Below are 21,083 nucleotides of genomic sequence, written 5' to 3'. Positions count from 1 at the left end.
AGAGGAAGGAGACAGGCAGGTGAATGAATGAATGAATAATTTATTGCCATTGCCATAACCCTCACATTTCATGGCATATCTGTCAACATCTTAGAAAACATGTACAGTATTATGCTCTACCGAAATACATATTTTGATGGTCTATTATTTAATTAACTGAATGCCGGAAATATGTAGTTAGGTTGTTGCTTGCATGTTGTAAATAGTACCACTGTGTTCCTCATCCTTGAAAATGTAGGATTCGCCACCAGGATCAAGATCCTAGGTGGTCTAGAACCTGAGTTACAGGTAAAATCACAGCAGGTGGCAGCCATTTGGAAAAATGGTTGCCACGGTTACCACGGGACAAATCTGCGATGGCCCTATAGCCAAAAACAATCCTTAGGGCATGCTCTAACAGTGTGCCAGATTTCATGCTTGTATCATAAAGTGCACGAGTCCATCAAAATACTGCGCGTAGCTGCTGGACTGATGAGGGGAAAAGCTGATATGATGATGTTTTTCTTCATGGACACAGACAACATGGGAGGGAGACATCAGGAATTTATTAACACACACACACACACACACACACACACACACACACACACACACACACACACACACACACACACACACACACACACACACACACACACAGATGTGGAGGCTGGCACAGCTGGGCCCGCCCCTCCGCAGGCGGGCGGAGCGGCTGGAGGGTGAGACAGGGTTCCGAGGGGAAACAGGTCGTTTGTGCAGCGCGGAGCGGAGCGAAGGAGCTGCGGTCTGAACCCGGTAAGAACCAAACTGTCCTCACACACCTTCAGCAGCAAACCCACAGTGTGTCCCGCAGCGCCGTCAGAGCGGAGCCCCGCTGCTCCTCTGAGGCGGACCGGCCGCCGAACCGCAGCCGAAACCCGTCAGTTTGATGCCGCGTTGCTGCTCCGTGAAACTGAACCCGCGGAAGAGCAGAACTCAAAGTGTTTTAGTGATAGTCAGAAGCCTAATCTTCACTTCGGATTACCGCCGACACACCAAACTGAGTTTACTGTAAAAACTCTGAAGTTTGGGAAAGTCCTGCGGCTTCGCTCCATCAGCGGCGCCTCACCTGACGCACGGAGCGTCACATGCTGTTCTGCTCACCGTGTGCGGGCATGTCCGCCATGGAGCGGAGACATTAAACCACCACGTTTTTAATGAAGTCTGGGTTCGTGGAGCCGCGGAGGGAAGGTGCCGGGCGGAGTGCCAGCCCGCAGGGCGGGGCTGCGCCTGAGCGCGGCCGCAGGGCAGCCTCCCTGCGCGGCGTGGAGAGGCGGAGAGCTGCTGCAGCCCGTCACTCCCACTCCTCTTCAGTGTTCAGATCTTGTTTTTAGTCCCAACAGGGTCAATAATCTGGCAGTGGGGTAACATAATCCCACCTGTTTCCAGGATTTTCTTGGATCCAGTGTTTTCTGATGTGCCTCCTGCTTGTTGCAGCACATTTCTGCTTGTTCCCAGAAACATTCCTGAAACAGGTGAAAGTGATCTGGGAGCAGGTGGGATTATCTCATCCCACCGGTGGAAAATCCCAAAGCAAGACATGAGCAGTGAGGATGAGCCTGGATTATTCTGTGATGTGGTTTTTCTTTAGGCTGTATCAGCCAATCACGCGTCACGTGTCGCTTTGATTAGTGACCTCAGATCAGACAGACTGGCTTCAGTTTGTTTACGTTGTGTTTGTCTCTCTGCCTGCTGCAGCTGAACACACACACACACACACACACACACACACACACACACACACACACACACACACACTCGATCAATAAGGACTGGTGATGAGGTCCAGATCAATGGCAGCTCGTTGATCAGCTGGGATTAGAGGTCAGACTGATTCCTGACAGTCTGCTGGGATGCTGGATCACATCAGCTGTTTAGCTGTTTGTTGTTGTTGTTTATTGTTGTTGTTGTTGTTGTTGAGGAATTCTGTGGAGGAGACCCCCTCCCTCCCCCCACCCCCCAAAGGTTTTTATTCGCAGGTGTTGCTGCTGTGGGCTGAACGTAACAGTGTTGATCAGACAGACAGACAGACAGACAGACAGACAGACAGACAGACAGACAGGCAGGCAGACAGACAGGCAGGCAGGCAGGCAGACAGACAGACAGACAGCAGCCTGCCTGTCTGACCACAGGCTGCTGGTCATGTGACTCTGCAGGAGGACAAACGTCACTGTGTCTCCTGCCGTCCTCACCTGTGGACAAACTGAGGCTGATCTGAGCAGCACATTCCACAGGTGTGTGTGTGTGTGTGTGTGTGTGTGTGTGTGTGTGTGTGTGTGTGTGTGCGTGTGTGCGTGTGCGTGTGCGTGTGTGTGTGCGTGTGTGGGGACTCCTCACACTGTGAGGACTCTTTGCTCTCTCACTCCAGATGTGGTTTGGGCGATCAAATCACAGTCAGCTGTCAGTGCCTTGTCTCCTCCAGAAGGCTCTCTCTGATTGGTTAACATGAAGTAACAGAGTGGAGAGCTGACATTAATAATAATAATAATAATAATAATAATGATGATGTTATCGTTAACGGACCTGAGTGAGACCTCTTCCCTCCCTCTGAAGCCTCTTTGGCAGCACTTCCTGTCAGACACTCAGAGCTGAACCCTGCACCCTGATTGGTTGTTTATTGACGGTGCACCAGAGGTCAAAGGTCAGCGGCCCCAGTCTCATGTGAGTTTACACAGGGGAGACGACACACACACACATACACACACACACACACACACACACACACACACAGCTCTGTGTGTCATTTCTAATGTGCACACTTCTCTATTCCTTATATTTTTATGTTTCTTATATTTTCACATGCTGACACAAATATTAATTGTTAATTGGATTTGACAGTTTTATTGGATTTTATTTAAACCTTTTTTTTTTTTAATTTAATGAACATGTGAACTATATCAGCAGAAATCAAAGCTCTTTCTCCTGTTTGAGCTGGGACAGTAGGTGGCAGGTAGCAGAGGACCCTGCTCCACGAGGAAGAGCCCTGGTGACACGTTCACAAATCATTTTAACAAACAAACAAACAAACAAACAAACAAATAAATAAATAAATAAATGAATCAATGAATCAAACGGGTCGTGGGAGCTGATCTGATCTGCCTCCTCTGACACACACAGGCAGGTTTTTATAAGCTCTACATAATAACTGGTATGCATATGAAACACACACACACACACACACACACACACACACACACCAGACTCCTGTGTGATCATCCTGATAACACACACAGCCCGCATCAGCCTGCTGAGCCGTGTGTGTGTGTGTGTGTGTGTGTGTGTGTGTGTGTGTGTGTGCATACCAGCTGTGACTCAGCGCTCCGTCACGTCCAGCCTCTGAATTCGGCGCTGAGGGGCGAGGAGCATGTGGGCTGGACAGGCCACGCCCACATGGTCCTGACCTGAACCTCTGAGCAAACACTCACTCATTTCATTCATTTATTTATTTATTTATTTATTTTTACTTTTTGGGCATTTTTTGGTTTTAAACTTTTAAAATGTCACTTTTTTTTCTTGTAATTTTTTTCTGCTCTTTTTTTTTGGTGGTTTTCTTGAAATGTCTGTAACTTTGGGGCAGAGTTCCACACGGTTCCACGCGGTTCCACACGGTTCTCACACCCGAGTCTGTCAGCTGATGATGTCACCCGGTCATATGGAACTGCTTACCCATAATGCACCAGTAGTGGAGGTCAGACACAGGGCAGCTGGATCCTGTCAGACACACACACACTGAGCAGAATATCACTAGGAAACTGTTCTGCAGCGTGTGTGTGTGTGTGTGTGTGTGTGTGCGTGTGTGTGTGTGTGTGTTTGTGTGTGTGTGCGTGTGTGTGTGTGTGTGTGTGTGTGTGTGTGTGTGTGTGTGTGTGTGACTGAGGCAGGGTGGGGCACAAGGCAACTTTGTGTGCTCGCTCAGCTGAATAGAATGAAGTTATGAAGAGTCAAACTTGTAACTTACATATCCAACTGTGTGTGTGTGTGTGTGTGTGTGTGTGTGTGTGCGCATGTGGACTCGGGTCAAAGTCTCGCCATCAGAGCTTGTAGGAAAACCCTGGTGGTGTTTATGGAGACACTGGGCCTCATTAGAGGCTGAGCCGGGACGTCCCGTGGAGGAACATCACCGCCCTGCAGACATTTAAAGCAAAGGTCCTGGGCTCATGTGGAAGCAGGGTCCCTTGACCTCTGACCTCCAGCTGTGTGAATGAAAATGGGTTCTCTCTCCCCTTTGCAGACACGCCCACCTTCTGCTAATCCCATGCAGTTTGGGCCCCAAAGCCTGCAGTCCACATGTGTTCTTGTGGCCTGTTGTAAAATGGTGTGTGTGTGCAGACTGGGGCCTAAACAGTCTTGGAGCTGCATCAGTTGCTTTGACTGGAAAGCTGAGACTCTTGTGGATTCAATGAGCCACATTTGATTCCTGTGTGATGATGTTGGCCCCCATAGCAGCCATTTCACTGCAGGCAGAGACTTTTGTCACACTGGACATCGCTGGAGAAAATGACCTCTAGTGACCTCTAGGAGAATCACAGCCTCATCACAAACTAGAGAGCGAGGCCGTTCAGAGGAGCTCTGCTTCTCCAGCTGGACTGACAGTGAGGGACACTTTCTGACACGTTAACACAACACAACGCTCAACATCCAGTCACAGGGACACACAGCTCTTATGTGGTGTTCCTCAGGGTCTTGGTGTCCTGATGTGGGACTTTGGCGGGTTTTTGACCATTTTCATCAGGTCTCCAGTGGTCAAAATGATTACATCACGAGGTGATGGGTCTTTCCAGGCCAGTGCCCCTCACCTCTGGAATGCCTCCTAGTGACCTCACGCTGCACAGAGTCCACTGACAGGCTTTAAGAGAGAACTTAAAACCTATCTTTTTAGACAGGCTTTTCACTGCTGACGTCTCTGGGGCCTCTGTGAGGTTACTTGCTGTTGTGTCGTTGTCTGTCTTTGTGCTGTTGTCTAATATCTCTGTATTTTATTGTATTTTGTCTCTGCTGTACAGCACTTTGTGATTGTATCTAGGAAAAGTGCTCTATAAATAAAATTTACTTACTTACTTACTGACATTTTTCACCAAATCTGTGTAGGATAATCACAGCCTCGTGAACCTTTACAAACCCAAACTAGAGGATCTTTAAAAAAAAAAAAAAAAACAACAACAATGAATTGTAAGAGTGAATTGTGATACCTGCAGAATGACAGCAGCGTGTGGATCATCTGTGGTGTTTCTGCGGTGCACAGCTGTGTGTCGCAACTCTGTTTCTCTGTCTGCATTCATAAAGGCCTGATTGTGTCAGCAGTGTGTGAGTGTGTGTGTGTGTGTGTGTGTGTGTGTGAGTGTGTGTGTGTGTTCAGTCTTGTCTCATTGCAACAGAGCTGTTTTATTCCTCAGAAATGCCATCCGCTCCCTCCCTGAGTCACATTTCCTCACATTTGCGTCGTCGGGCGTGGATTCGCCCGTCCTGCTGGTCACATGACTCCGACCCCCCACCCCACCCCCGCCAGCTTCTTCACTGCCATCGCAAACTTTTTCTTGTTCATTGTTGAAATGATACATGTGGCAAAAGTGAATGGTAATAAGAAACCAGACAGTTCAGAGAATACGACACAAAACACGACACGCTGTCAAACAAGAATGCGAAAGAAAATAAGAGGAAAAAAATTAAAAATGAAATAAGTAAAATAAATAAATAAGTAAAGATAGATAGATAGATAGATAGATAGATATACTTTATTGATCCCAGCCAGGGAAATTCTGGTGTTCCAGCAGCAACAGTAGAAACATATAATAAAGTTAAATAAAATAGAATAAAAGCTAAATATATACAATAAAGACTATAAAGGCTAAAACTAAAAATGTACAATAAGGGCTAACCTAGCAAAGTAAAGTCAACTATTTAGTTTGGTTCGTTTTTCTTGGAAACAATAAACAAAAAAATATCATTTGTATTTGTTTGTGTCTGTCTAATGCAGCCACACCTTTTGAAACACAAAAAAGATTTTTCCACAAATATTTCATGATAATATTTGAGATTGTGAGATTGTGTAAAATTTTAAGGGTGTCCAAAAACTTTTTTCCACCTCTGTAAGTACAGATAGATAGATAGATAGATAGATAGATAGATCTTTGATGACTATGTTTTACAAATCTTTTATTGAGTCTGTTTTAACCCTTTCATTTATTTGTTGGTTTGCATTCCTCACTCTGAAACAGAAAAACTCATTATCCAGGATAACAAAGGTCAGCAGTAAAATTATTGGTTCCCAGCAAAAAACCCTCTCAGAACTGTACAATAATCAGGTTTCAAAGAAGGCCAGATCCATCATGTCCGACAGGACTCACCTCCTGCACTCAGAGTTTAGGTTCCTGCCCTCTGGTTCCCACCTCAGACAACCTTTAGCCAAAACTAACATACAAATTCTCCTTCATACCCTCCGCCATCTCACTGCTCAACTCTGTACTGTACAGGTAGCATCATCACCTTTAGTTCCCATTTTATTCAAGTATGCACTTTTTATATTTATTTTATTTACTTACTACTGATTTTTTTTTTTTTTTTTTTTAATTTTACTACTGATTTATTTACTACTGTCTGCCTTGTGTGTCTCCTTGTAGTTGTTGTTGTGCTGTGTGTCTGACTCTGTTGTTGTCATTGTGGTTGTTGTCGATGTTGTACTGTTTTTTTACTACTGCGGCAGAATCAGTTGCCCCTCGGGGACAAATAAAGGTCTTGAACTTGAGATAGATAGATAGATAGATAGATAGATATACTTTATTGATCCCAACCAGGGAAATTCTGTGCTGGAGGGCCGCGGTGCAGCGCTGAGTGTCGGTGCTGCTGGGAGGAAACGTGGCGTCGCGCTCCTGACTGACGTGAATCTGAGCTTTGGAGCCGAACCCGAACCCGAGCTTCGCCTGGAGGTCCGTCTCACGAAGGAGCGGGACGAGGTCGAGGTTCGTCCCCTCGTCCAGGTCAGGAGGTCCTGCAGGTGATGGAGACGCTCGGCCTCCTCCTCCTCCTCCTCCTCCTCCTGCCTCCAGATCACCATCAACTTCCTCCTCCTTTAAATCTGAACGACGTAACTCCAGTTCAGAGAGACAGGAAACTGTCAGAGGAAACATTCCCATGTGAGAAGTGAATATTTATCTCTGAGAAATGTCTCAAGAACTGATGGTCTATTTGGCGATTAGCATGACAGCAGGCGGGTCACTGACATTTTGCTGTGAGCTCATCTAGTTTCACATCAGCTTCTCTGGCAGAAAGCGAGTGAGTTTGCTGAGCTTGCTGAGGGTTACAGGCGGGCGACGCCCCTGCAGGAGCGGGACAGGAAGTCTGCTGGAATAATCTGGATTAAAGCTGCTGAAGGGTTTGCGGAGGAGGAGGAAGGAGGCGCCGCTCGCTCCGACCTCGGCCAAAGTCACCGCCTGAGCTGGGAGGAAACTCGACCTTCCTCTCTCCTTATCTTTCACCTAATAATAACAGCGGCTGTGTCTCCTGTCACCTTCCCTCCTCTTCCTCGCCTCGTATCCCAGCATGCCCCTCTGCTCTCGGCTCCGGTTGCAGCTCCTTTCAGGAAAACCTAAAACCCCAAAACCCCCCGTGTGAACATGCTCTGTATAGGTCATAGGTTTTTTTTTCTTATGCTCAATTTTCCTGTTTCTTGATTTATTGTTGTAATAATTTGTGGGATTAATGCACATAGTTTTTTTTTTTTTGTTTGTTTCAGATTTCTAAGGCACAGATTTGATGTTTCTTATTCCTTTTTCTATTTCTTATAATTGAATTGGGTAATACTCTGAGATAAAAACTCCATTAAACTTTTCCAAGATTTTTTGTACATTTACTCACAAATTTATGAGGAAAAAAACTTGAAAATTCTCAGATTATAGTCATAAATGTACAACAAAAGACTTGGAAAAATGATTTTTTAGTATTGGACGTGAAGACCGAGGTCCTGCTGGGTTTCCAATGAGAACCATGTAGACTCAACCGTCCAGTTAAGTCCTTATTCCCACTTTTTGTCAGATGATTTTTTCTTTTTAAAGTTGAATCTAATCACATGGCATCGTCTGTATCCTGCTGCTCTCTCCAGCTTCCTGCGTCGCCATGGCAGCCAAGACCAAATGGGAGGCGGTCAAGGACCGTGTGACCGGAAGCCCCACCCACGACCCGGACGCCATGTTGGAGGCCAACTTGGAGAACGCCGACCCCGAGCTCTGCATCAAGCTGCTGCAGGTAGCTCCGTCGCCCCCTGCAGGCCGGAGGTTGAATTTAATGGACCGGTGCGATCGACCTGAGGGGGGCGCTGCTGTGTTGTTTACTTGTTTGTCCGTTTATTGCTGGATATTTCATAAACTGCTGTTTATTATAGTTATTATAGTATCATATTTTAGTTTCTTTTTATTAGTTTCAGTGTTAGTTTTAGTCTTTTTTGTAATACGGCCTGTTTGTCAGGGACGAGATTCAGAAAGGTCAGAAAAATGTTTTTATTGTGGAATAACGTTAATAAATCTGTAATAATGCCTCCATAATGCCATCCAACCCAACCGCCCCCAAATTGCAAATTGCAAAAAGCAAAAAGCAAATTGCAGGATGTGATTGGCTGCTCTGTGCGCCGTGCAGTATCCTGTCAGTGCATCCTTGTTGTGATTGGCTGATTTCACTGTGAGAGGAGCCAGTCGGACTGATGTGGCAGGCTCTCCGGGTCTCCTGCAGGTCCCGACGGTGGTGAACTACTCGGGGCTGCGGCGGCGGCTGGAGGGCAGCGACCAGGCCTGGATGGTGCAGTTCCTGGAGCTGCGGGGTCTCGACCTGCTGATGGAGGCGCTGGACCGCCTGTCGGGCCGCGGCTGCGCCCGGATCGCCGACGCCCTGCTGCAGCTGACCTGCGTCGCCTGCGTCCGCGCCGTCATGAACTCGTCCGCCGGCCTGAACTTCATCCTGGACAACGAGGGCTACGTCCGCACGCTGTCGCAAGGTGGGCGGAGGGTTCGGGTCCCCGTGTCGCTCAGACCCAGCCGACAAAAACATGAAATAAACCATGTCATGTGGCTTTACCGGCATGACGTTTTGGATCAAACATGTTGCCAAAGCAAAAAAAATTACATATGAACACAGAAAAATAAATGGAGAACATTAAAATGTGTATACAGTGGTCCCTCGTTTATCGCGGGAATTGTTTTTCCAATTCTTCTAGATGTTTTAAGGCTGTAAAACCCCTCACTACACACTTTATACACTTTTCTCAGACAGGCATTAACATTTTCTCACTTTTCTCTCTTGTTTAAACTCTCAAAGTTCAAACCTTCGTAGAAAAATAAGTCCAGTAAAATAAAAAGCATGCAAAAACACTGCGAAACTGCGAGGCCGCGAAAGGTGAACCGCGTTATAGCGAGGGACCACTGTACACGTAAAGATAATAAAAAACTGTATGATTGATCAACACTGACTGATCTAATTTAGGAAGCAGAATTCCTCCAGACAGGATAACTAAGGTGAGATGAGCTGCTAGGTGGCGCTGTTTCCTCAGAGACGATGCAGTAACGGTGCTGTCTCCTCAGCTCTGGACACGTCCAACACCATGGTGAAGATGCAGGTGTTCGAGCTGCTGGCGGCGCTCAGCCTGTTCGACCCGCACGGCCACCACCTCGCCCTCGACGCCCTCGAGCACTACAAGGTACCGGCCGCCCAGAGGCCTGCTGGGAAAACTCCACGACGGCGTGTCAGGGCCACTCAGGCAGGAAAGAAATGATGGAGCCGTGACAGGAGGGGTAGTATTCTGAGAAAAAAACTCCAAGTTTTCAAGACTAAAGTGGTAAATTTGCGGGAAAAAAACTAGTTTCTTTCCTCCTCTCTGTGCGTGGTTCCACCCGTGCTGCCCCCTGCTGGCCGTGTCTCAGGCCTGCAGCTGATCCCCTCAGCAGATTCTACTCTGACATGGGATTCAGGAACAAGGAGATCCTGCTGATCTGAGCCCAGAATCAGCAGATTGTTTTCTTCTGAATCGAGGAGGAGATTGGGGTTCTGGACTCAGACCAGCAGGATTTCCTTCAGACTGAGGAGAACAGTTAGTTTCACTGTTTTTTTTCTCACAAATTTGTGACGGTATAATCTCAAACTTTTGGGGTTTTGGTCATAAATGTACGACTCTGTAGCTCCATAATTTGTTTTCTTCCCTTGAGTGTCCCTCATGCCGTCGTAGCCCGCGGTCCTGCCAGCTGTGAGGTTTATTCACAAAAACAGATAAATACCTTCATTTGCTTCATGTAAGATACCAACATATTTACTGAATCCAAATCCCTAAATTTGGTTACAGAAGTCACCTTGGCTGTGCATGAGCCTACCGCTGATTCTTTAGAGGGATTGCATCTGGATAAATGTGGTTTACAGAAATGAGCACAGGTGGAGTTTGTCTGTTCGGCTCCACGTCACATTTCCCAGGTATAAAATGGATTTGAGACACTTCTCAGGGATTATTATTATTATATATCCTGATAACACCTCATTCAGTGCTGACGTCTCTCCATCCCAAAATGCCTCCCGAGGACACGGGCAGGATTTTTGTCTGTATGGCTTCGCTGCTCCGGCGTGTCTGTTGTCTTTGGAAGTTGTTTGTTTTTTTTACGTGGGGTTATTAGATGTTTCCAGTTAAATTCTCCCCTCCTGTGTGAACCTGTGGGTGTCTGTGATGTTGCTTCCAGTGTTAATGCTGTTTTACACCTCCTAGATCCACGTGATGGTGGAGGAACACGTCTGAACTGGAGAAAAGTGTCAAACATCAAACATCCTGAGGAAACTTAATCTCAGCACATGAATCAGTTTCTGATATCTGCTCAGAGGTTTTCGAACCCTCGGGCTGCTTATCGCAGGGTGTTTGACGAAGGTGTGAACACAGAGGAACAGGGAGAGTGTGTGAGTGTGTGTGTGGATTCGCTCAGGTTTCAAAGGGTTAACAGATATATAATTCCCTGCAGTGTTTCTCATGGACACAAGGTGGCGCCCCTGTGCTCGGCTGACAGGCTGCCAACAGGTGAGCTGGTTTTCTTTGGAAAAGACGATTTGGAGACAGCAGACAGGTAAAGTCCTGTCAGCTCAGAGCCCGGCAGCTTCACCTGCAGGTGTGTGAGGTGTGTTTGCTCTCTGCTGTTCCTCTGTGTTCACACCTTCATCAAACACCCTGCGATAAGCCTGAGGGTTCAAAAACCTCCGAGCAGATATCAAACAAAACATTTCAAACTGATTTATGTGCTGAGATTAAAACCTTTCAAACTTTCCTCCAAACTGTTAAATGTTGCTGTGGCAGTTTTAGTTTTGTCACTTCTCCAGACACTGAAGACGTTTCTTGACCAAAATAAAGGAGAAAAAAAGGAAAAACTATTTTTTTTTCTCATAAATTTGTTATTAATTAAACTTCAATGTCAAAATTCTGTAATTTATTTGGTTGCCTGCAGCCCTGATACGTCGTCGTATGAACCCGGGGCTTTGACCAGAGACCATGAATTCTGTTGATGCATGAAAAAAGCTGGAGCAGTGTTTGAGCGTCTTGCTGGAGGGCACTGCGGCAGGACCCGCGGGCCTGGACCTGCTGACCTGCGGTTTGTGTGTTTTGTGCTCAGAGCGCCAAGACGCAGCAGTATCGCTTCAGCGTCATCATGAACGAGCTGCACGCCACCGACAACGCCCCCTACATGGTGGCGCTGATGAGCGTCATCAACGTCCTCGTGTTCGGCGTCGAGGACCTGAGGAAGAGGGACAAGCTACGCAAGGAGTTCATAGGTACGACCCCGTCCCGTCCTCAGCCTCACAGCCATCTTTATTTTAGTCTGAGTCTCATTTTAGTCTTTGCCGTCCTTAATCGTTTTAGTCTCGTCTTAGTCGACGAAAATTAAAAATATTTTTTAAGTCCACAACACCACCTGCTAACATTTCTGTCCCGTCTCGTCTCGTCTCGTCATGACAAAAACACACCCGTCCCGTCGTGTTTCCCTCATCAAAGAGCTGTTAGCTCGTCATCGTCCCGTCTGGGCCATGAAAAAAATATTTCCTCATCATAATCGCTGACCAAAGCAACACTGAGCCCAACCTGATCCCCGTCTGCCACCTGGAGCACACCGCTGGGGGGCCCGGAGCCTCCAGGGGGCCCGGAGCCGCCACCGGGGCGCCCGGAGCCACCAGGGGGCCCGGAGCCGCCACCGGGGGGCCCAGAGCCTCCAGGGGGGCCCGGAGCCGCCACCGGGGGGCCCAGAGCCTCCAGGGGGCCCGGAGCCTCCAGGGGGCCCGGAGCCGCCACCGGGGGGCCCAGAGCCTCCAGGGGGCCCGGAGCCTCCAGGGGGCCCGGAGCCGCCGGGGGGCCTGGCCTGGCAGAAACCCTGAAAAGAGGCCCTGCCCCCCCAGCTCCCTTTCTTTCTTTCCTTCTTTCCTTTTTACTTCCTTCCCTCCTTCCTTCCTTCTTTCTTTCTCTCTTGTTCTTTCTTTCTTTCCTTCCTTCATCTATCTATCTATCTACAGTATTTCTGTAGCTCCGCCCCTGAGCAGCTCCAGTGTCTTTTCTAGTGTCCAGTTGGCTCAGCTGTCATGTCCCCTGCAGCGCCCCCTGGTGGAAACAGCAGAGTGCCTCCTGTCCCTCTGAGCTCCATGTTGCTCTGAAAATGAGCTGACCTCAGAGCAGTGTTGCTGCACTGCTGAAAGTGACTGAGCAGCAAACAGCAGCTCTGAGGTCAGTGCTGCAGGTCTCTCTGCTGTCTGAAGCTCATCATCAGACAGTGATGGTGGCCTCCATAGGGGGCGCCGGCGAGCGTCCGCTCTGCTTGTCCCACACACAGGGCAGGGACGCTGCTTCACCTCAGGGAGCTCAGATGGAGTCCTGATCTGCTCGGGAGCTTTCACTCCGTCTCCTTCCTTCTTACCTGGAGAATCCTCCATTAGAACAGCAGCCCACCAAGGTGGGACACACCTGGCTGTTAGAGGGGACGAGAGACGGCCTCTGATTGGTTCACTGCATGTTACGCCCAAAACACAGCCAGGACTCATGAGGAGACTCAGGACAAGCCTTTAGAGCCAGGAGCTCAGAGACGTCATCATCATTTAGGATGTTCCGTTTGAGTTTGTCGACATGGCAACAGTCAAAATTTAACTTACAACATGCAACAAATTGCATAATTCATAATAATAAACTGCATATCGTAATAATACCTGCAGCTTTATTAGTTTTGCCATTACAAGCAGAGTTGCACAGATGTTTACAAACTGCACATAAAGCAATGAATGAAATGTGGTGATCTAATGGAGATAGGAAAAAATTATAATCATCATTATATAATAATGATAAAACATGTGCAGGACAGGGTTACGGAGTGCTTTGTAAAAGCAAAAGTAAAAAGCCACATAATAACAATAATAATAATATTGACGGTGATATTTGCTCTTTCCCAGTGGTTCTGTTTTTTTATTTTGAAGAGGTAAGTGTGTTCTGTTGCCGTGGAGATTCCACCTGCACAGCAGAGAATTATGGGACTTGTTGTTCTGTGAAATTGAGAGATTCAGAGCATCACAGCAGCGTCTGTTTGACCCACAGGCCTGCAGCTGCTCCCCCTGCTGCCCAAACTCAGGTACTGTGCCACCTTTTGGTTTACTCCCAGCCTGAGGAACACCAAGCTGTTTGTTTTCTCTTTTATTAATCTTCAATCTACCACCAGACTGAGGTACTGTGTGTGTGTGTGTGTGTGTGTGTGTGTGTGTGTGTGTGGTTGTGTGTGTGTGTGTGTTTCCAGGGAGACGGAGGATGCAGACCTGATCATCCAGTGCGAGGCGTTCGAGGACTCCATGTGCGAGGATGAGGAGGAGCTGGAGCGAGTGTACGGAGGCATCGACATGAGCAGCCACTACGAGGTGTTCAGCTCGCTCTTCACCCAGGTACCAACCAGCCAATCACATCGCGTCACACCTGCCAGCCCAGGCCCTGCCGGCACGCTGCCCCCTGCAGGCCGAACGCAGGCGAGGCGCTGCACAGTCGTTTCCTGTGACTTTTGTTCTTTTTTTAAGGTTCTTGAAGTGCAGAGTTTCCTCCCTGCAGCTCCTTACAGCCCACGGCCGCCTCCTGCTCTCTGTGTCTCTCTGGCCCTGAATACACTCCTCTTCCTCCTCTTCCTCTTCCTCCTCGTCCTCCTCTTCCTCCTCTTCCTCGTCCTTCTCTTCCTCCTCTTCCTCCCGTCGCCTCCTCTTCCTCGTCCTCCTCTTCCTCCTCTTCCTCGTTCTCCTCCTCTTCCTTCTTGTCCTCCTCGTCCTCCCGTCGCCTCCTCTTCCTCATCCTGCTCTTCCTCGTCCTCCTCTTCATCCTTGTCCTCCTCTTCCTCTTCCTCCTCATCCTCCCGTTGCCTCCTCTTCTTCCTCCTCCTCGTCCTCCTCGTCCTCCCGTTGCCTCCTCTTCCTCTTCCTCCTCTTCCTCCTTGTCCTCCTCGTCCTCCTCTTCCTCCTTGTCCTCCTCGTCCTCCTATTCTCCTCCTCTTCCTCCTCATCTTCCTCCTCTTCCTCCTCGTCCTCCTCCTTGTCCTCCTCTTCCTCCTCGTCCTCCCGTCGCCTCCTCTTCCTCCTTGTCCTCCTCGTCCTCCTCGTCCTCCCGTCGCCTCCTCTTCCTCCTCTTCCTCCTCATCCTCCTCCTCTTCCTCCTCATCCTCTTCGTCCTCCTCTTCCTCCTCGTCCTCCTCTTCCTCCTCCTCATCCTCCTCCTCTTCCTCCTCATCCTCTTCGTCCTCCTCTTCCTCCTCATCCTCCTCGTCTTCCTCCTTGTCTTCCTCCTCATCCTCCTCTTCCTCCTCTTCCTCCCGTTGCCTCCTCAGCTTAATTCAAAGCGTCTCTGAAACTCGTCCACATGTCAGATGGGGCTTCATTCAGAGCAGCGCCACCATGTGGCTTAAAGTCTGCAGCTTCATCACATTTTCACGCTCAGAATAATCCCAGTTAATCCCGCAGGAGCCTGGAGACTCACAGGTTCCCTCATTTCCACCCAGAGATCAGTTTTTTCTCCTGTACAGGAAGCAGCACTGGCCCTGTTTGAGCTCTAACGCCCTCTGGTGGTCAGACATCACTCACTGCAGCTTTAAGTCTCTCAGTAATAATCCTCAAAAAGAAAATCACTGTGTTCACATGCAGGTTCAGTTCATATAACTCTCTCTCTCTCTCTCTCTCTCTCTCTCTCTCTCTCTCCCCCCAGGTCAGCAGCAGTCCCTCCTCAGTGCAGCTGCTCTCCATCCTGCAGGCGTTGCTGCTGATTGGTCCAGACAGAGGAAATGTGTGGTCAGCAGTGGAGCTGCTGGTGGACCGAGCCACCCTGCTGGCACCGGACAGTGAGACAGGTAGACAGACAGACAGACAGACAGGCAGACAGACAGACAGACAGACAGGCAGACAGACAGACAGACAGACAGACAGACAGACAGACAGATGCTGATGAGCGGTCAGCGGCTCTGAGGACAAACTGACTCTTCCGCTCGGCTCAGGTGTGCGCCCAGCAAAGTCCAAAAACTTGTCAGGGAAACATTCGTGGAGAAAACACACAACAATTTTTAAAAACACAATATCATTATATCACTGATTCTTGGGAATTTGGATAAAACAGGTTTTAATTATGAAAAAAAAGTGAGTTAAATTACAAAATCTGAAGGTATATCATTATAGGCCAAGGTCTTGGCTGTTCAGCAATGTACCGGTGCAACATCCTCATTTTGCATTTTTTTCACAAAATAGGTTTTTCCAGTTATTAGGCTACTTTGTTTTTGTCAACACCGTCACCGTAATGTTTTTTTTTTTTTTTTATTTGAAAAACATATATTTGTATTAAAAGAGACTAATACTTAAATAATTCAACAGCAACAAAGAAACATATTGTAAGCATATTCATTTAAAACCAATATAACTGCCTCTGACGGTGGTGACACTGATCTGACGGTGGTGACAGTGGCCTCATTAAAACATACATTTCCAAATTTATACCACTCAAGTCAATGGCTTCTTGCTTAACAACTTTATTTAACTATTTGGTACAAAAAATAAGAATCCTGAGCTCTGTTATAAGCATTTTTCAGATTTCAGTCATCACCGTCACACAGAAAACCTGACGGTGGTGACGTCTGACGGTGGAGACAAAAACCTGCTCTTTCACATGATCAGCATGAGTTGTTCACATTAGCCAGCTTGTTTTCGGCCTGTTGCTACCTGCATCAGACCTCTTCTTAAAAAGTATACATTTATTCCATAATCTAATCGAATATTTTTTATACAGAAGTGACGGTGTTGACATGTTATGGTTGTGACAGTAGCAGTGTCCAAAAATATGAAGAGATTTAAGAGAAAACAGCAAACTTCCAGGAGCCTGAGCGGTCTTGAAGCATGCAGTAGAGCTGAAGGTTTGAAAAGGGCTCCTCAGGAATGTAATTGACCTTGTAGTTTTTTTATTATTATTTTTTAAATAAATATCTGACGGTGGTGACGAATATGTGGGACACATTTTGAGCAACAACAAAATAATAGTAAATATTATTCAAAACTCATTGTTTGTAGTTTTTAATACATATTATGATGTACTCTTTCATGTGGTAAATATATTACTCAATGAAATTATTACTTTTTGTTGTTTTAATCAAGTTGAAATGATTATCTCCTATCTGAGGACAACTGGTTTTGTAGGCCATGGGCCAACATATAATCATTAAATTAATACAAATTAAAAATAAACCTATAAAAGAACCTTACAAATGTGCAAAGGACCCCCTGATTATGCCCTTGATTCTTTTTATTCATTAAAATGTTGTAAATTTCCAACAGAAATAGCATTTTTCTTAGTGGAACATGATTTATCCAAATTCCCAAGAATCAGTGATATTTTAAAATTCAAGAGCAAAAGATTTACCAGGGAAACATTAGTAAAAACTTTAAAGAAGTGGAGCCACAGGTTTTCTAGCTCATCAGTCTCTTAGCAAATCAACAAAAATTATACTGGAACTTGAAGAAAATACAATATGAACATCAGATAATTAGCAAAGAAAATCCTGAAAATGATCAAGAAAAAGATGTAATTTAAATAAATAAGATTTCAAAAATTTTAAACTATTACACACAAAAATGTACTATATACACTATATTGCCAAAAGTATTCGCTCATCTATCCAAATCATTGAATTCAGGTGTTCCAATCACTTCCATGGCCACAGGTGTATAAAATCAAGCACCTAGGCATGCAGACTACTTCTACAAACATTTGTGAAAGAATGGGTCGCTCTCAGGAGCTCAGTGAATTCCAGCATGGTGCTGTAATAGTAATGTAATAGGATGCCACCTGTGCAGTAAGTCCAGTTGTGAAACTTCCTCGCTACTAAATATTCCACAATCAACTGTTAGTGGTACTATAACAAAGTAGAAGCGATTGGGAACGACAGCAACTCAGCCACGGAGTGGTAGGCCACATAAAATCACAGAGCGGGGTCAGCGGATGCTGAGACGCATAGTGCGCAGAGGACGCCAACTTTCTGCAGAGTCAATAGCTTGAGACCTTTAAACTTCATGTGATCTTCAGATTAGCTCAAGAGCAGTGCGTAGAGAGCTTCATGGAATGGGTTTCCATGGCCGAGCAGCTGCATCCAAGCCTTACATCACCAAGCACAATGCAAAGCGTCGGACGCAGCGGTGTAAAGCACGCCGCCACTGGACTCTAGAGCAGTGGACACGTGTTCTCTGCAGTGACGAGTCACGCTTCTCCGTCTGGCAATCTGATGGACGAGTCTGGGTTTGGTGGTTGCCAGGAGAACGGTACTTGCCTGACTGCATTGTGCCAAGTGTAAAGTTTGGTGGAGGGGGGATTATGGTGTGGGGTTGTTTTTCGGACGTTGGGCTCGGCCCCTTAGTTCCACTGAAAGGAACTCTTAATGCTTCAGCATACAAAGACATTTTGGACAATTTCATGCTCCCAACTTTGTGGGAACAGTTTGGAGATGGCCCCTTCCTGTTCCAACACGACTGCGCACCAGTGCACAAAGCAAGGTCCATAAAGACATGGATAAGCGAGTTTGGTGTGGAAGAACTTGACTGGCCTGCACAGAGTCCTGACCTGAACCCGAGAGAACACCTTTGGGATGAATTAGAGCGGAGACTGCGAGCCAGGCCTTCTTGTCCAACATCAGTGTTTGACCTCACAAATGCACTTCTGGAAGAATGGTCAAAAATTCCCATAAACACACTCCTAAACCTTGTGGAAAGCCTTCCTAGAAGAGTTGAAGCTGTAATAGCTGCAAAGGATGGGCCCACATCATATTAAATCCTATGGTTTAAGAATGGGATGTCACTCATGTTCATATGTGTGTGAAGGCAGCCGAGCGAATACTTTTGGCAATATAGTGTATGTGTGTGTGTGTGTGTTACAGCTCAGGAGCACTCTGTTGAGGGTGTGTTGGAGAGGCTCCTCCCCTCCAAGCTAGTGACAGCCAATAAGAAGGTGCGAACCATCGACAGGGCGGTGCAGACTCGGCTGACTGACAGCCCCGTCGTCCAATCAGAGGCTCCGATCCAAGCTGCCGCCGAGTCCACCGTCTCGGCCGCTGCTCCTCCTCCTCCTCCTCCCCCCTTACCTGGGATGGGTCCTCCTCCTCCTCCTCCTCTTCCTGGAATGGGTCCTCCTCCTCCTCCTCCTCCTCTTCCTGGAATGGGTCCACCTCCTCCTCCTCCTCTTCCTGGAATGGGTCCTCCTCCTCCTCCTCCTCTTCCTGGAATGGGTCCACCTCCTCCTCCTCCTCTTCCTGGAATGGGTCCTCCTCCTCCTCCTCCTCTTCCTGGGATGGGTCCTACTGATGTCATCGTGGCCCAGGTGGCTGCTGGTCTGGGAAGGTCCTATCACAGCCTTCCTTCCCGCACTCGCTCCACCCCCTGCCCCAGCCTCCGCATGAAGAAACTCAACTGGCAGAAACTACCATCCAGAGCCGTGTCAGGTCAGCTGTGTGTGTGTGTGTGTGTGTGTGTACCATAAAAAAACAGGTACAACTGGCATGGACTTTTGTGTCCCGGTACTCTGTCCCCAGAGTATTTCTGGGTGGTTCCTGTTGCCATGGCAACAGCTGTTATTTTCACTGATGTCACAGCGTCAGCAGAAGAGTTTGTTTGAACAACTTCATTGAACGTTTCCCCAGACACAGCTGAGTAACTATAGGAATATCACAGGAAAATCACAGGAATAAAACAGGAATATCACAAGAATATCACAGGAATATCACAGGCAGTAGTGTGAAAGGCGTGGTACAGTAACTCCTCCGTTGACATGGTGACGTCAGTTGAATGTTTACAGCTGTTGCCATGGCAACAGGAACCACCAGGAAAGTTCCACGCCGGTTCCACCCGTTCCGTTCCTCTGTGGTCTCTTTCTGTTTGAATGTATTTGACCTCATGACGTATTTGACGTCTTGAGCTTTTCATAACTGATGCTAAACTGCTGCTGCTTCCTCCTCCTGGGGCATGCTGGGAGATGTAGTTTTGGGTTTGGGGTTCTTTTCTTTCCTTCTGTTTTTTTTTTGTTTTGTTTACTTTTAGCTCATTTGCGGGTGATTTTTCTCTCTCCACGTCTCCGTGTGTCTGCAGCCTGCCACTCCATGTGGACGTCGGTACCGTCTGATGTGCTGGAGCCAGATTACTGCAGCATCGAGCAGCTCTTCAGTTTTCCTCCGACCGACACCAAAACCAAAACCAAGACCAGGACCAGAGCAGAACCCAAAGAGGTGAATCCTTAAGGTTCTGCCATCTGAAATGTGATGTGCGTCATTATGCAGACGATGCAGGTGTCTATGAGAGCGTATCAGGGCCTCTGTAGGGCCAGGGGAGGGGCTGATACTCCAAGAAAAAAACTTTACGAGATCCAAGTCATAAATTAAACATGAAGTTCAGATATTTTCTGAGATTAAAGTGGTAATTTAATGAGAAAAAACTCACAAATTTGTAAAGTCAAAAACAAAAAAAAAATTTTAGTCAAGGAACCAAGAAACAAGAACTGGATGCCATGTGCTGCCTAAAGTTGTGACTTTATAATCTTTTTTAAATTTTTAAGTTTTTTTTTTCTCATAAATGTGTGAGAACTTCTGAGTTTTTTCTTGTAGTTTTTTTTTCTGCCCAGTCTGTAATAGTTTTTCCTCCCTGCAGTGGCGCTAACACTGTGGCACTGTGTGATGTATGAAGGAGGATTAAAGCCTCACAAAAATAATCTTCTGAGTTCTGAGATGAATCTGGCGTTGGAGGAGGGCGTCTTCCTGTCACATGCCCGCTGAAGCCGCGGTCGTCCTCTTTCCTCTCCACAGATTTCCTTCATCGATGCCAAGAAGAACCTCAACCTCAACATCTTCCTGAAGCAGTTCAAATGGTGACGCACAGTTTCCATTTTCTCTGTCCTTGTTTTTTATTTTCCAAGTTGAAGTTTAGAGAACCGCCTTTCACAGAGACCTGCAGCAGAAACTCATGCAGAATGTGCAGATGGCTTGCAGGGGGAGTGAGTCTCAGGTGGGCGGGGCTTGCAGGTGGGCGGGGCTTGCAGAGGGAGTGAGGTCTCAGGTGGGTGGGGCTTGCAGAGGGAGTGAGTCTCAGGTGGGATGGGCTTGCAGAGGAAGTGAGTCTCGGGTGGGCGGGGCTTGCAGAGAGAGTGAGTCTCAGGTGGGCGGGGCTTGCAGGGGGAGTGAGGTCTCAGGTGGGCGGGGTTTGCAGGTGGGCGGGGCTTGCAGAGGGAGCGAATGTCTCAGGTGGGTAGGGCTTGCAGGTGGGCGGGGCTTTGCAGAGGGAGTGAATGTCTCAGGTGGGTGGGGCTTGCAGGTGGGCGGGGCTTGCAGGGGGAGGGCGGTCTCAGGTGGGCGAGGCTTGCAGAGGGAGTGAGTCTCAGGTTGGTGGGGCTTGCAGAGGGACTGAGGTCTCCGGTGGGTGGGGCTTGCAGAGGGAGTGAGTCTCAGGTGGGTGGGGCTTGCAGGTGGGCGGGGCTTGCAGAGGGAGTGAGGTCTCCGGTGGTCGGGGCTTGCAGAGGGAGCGAGTCTCAGGTGTGCAGAGGCTGC

The 21,083-nt window shown here is 47.6% G+C and overlaps 1 protein-coding gene across 4 annotated transcripts in view; it reads left to right on the top strand.

The window, feature by feature from the left end:
- The first annotated feature begins 653 nt into the window (after window positions 1–653).
- Window positions 654–21,083, top strand: part of LOC115356524 (inverted formin-2-like) — a 32,155-nt gene continuing 11,725 nt past the window's right edge. For 3 of the 4 annotated variants that reach the window (XM_030047736.1, XM_030047737.1, XM_030047734.1), the window contains exons 1-11: window positions 654–774; window positions 8,114–8,256; window positions 8,737–8,998; window positions 9,582–9,697; window positions 11,637–11,796; window positions 13,595–13,628; window positions 13,791–13,932; window positions 15,230–15,371; window positions 18,432–18,992; window positions 19,636–19,772; window positions 20,346–20,407. In XM_030047736.1, the coding sequence (XP_029903596.1) occupies window positions 8,128–8,256; window positions 8,737–8,998; window positions 9,582–9,697; window positions 11,637–11,796; window positions 13,595–13,628; window positions 13,791–13,932; window positions 15,230–15,371; window positions 18,432–18,992; window positions 19,636–19,772; window positions 20,346–20,407 (1,745 nt within the window). In that variant the 5' untranslated portion in view covers window positions 654–774; window positions 8,114–8,127. Of the gene's footprint in view, window positions 775–2,589; window positions 2,680–8,113; window positions 8,257–8,736; window positions 8,999–9,581; window positions 9,698–11,636; window positions 11,797–13,594; window positions 13,629–13,790; window positions 13,933–15,229; window positions 15,372–18,431; window positions 18,993–19,635; window positions 19,773–20,345; window positions 20,408–21,083 lie in introns of those variants that run through there. The other variant, XM_030047735.1, reaches the window with a different exon arrangement.

Source organism: Myripristis murdjan, chromosome 24, assembly GCF_902150065.1.
Source record: "Myripristis murdjan chromosome 24, fMyrMur1.1, whole genome shotgun sequence".
Classification (NCBI taxonomy): domain Eukaryota; kingdom Metazoa; phylum Chordata; class Actinopteri; order Holocentriformes; family Holocentridae; genus Myripristis; species Myripristis murdjan.
The sequence above is the reverse complement of the archived record's forward strand: the minus strand, read 5'-3'. Positions and strand labels throughout refer to the sequence as shown.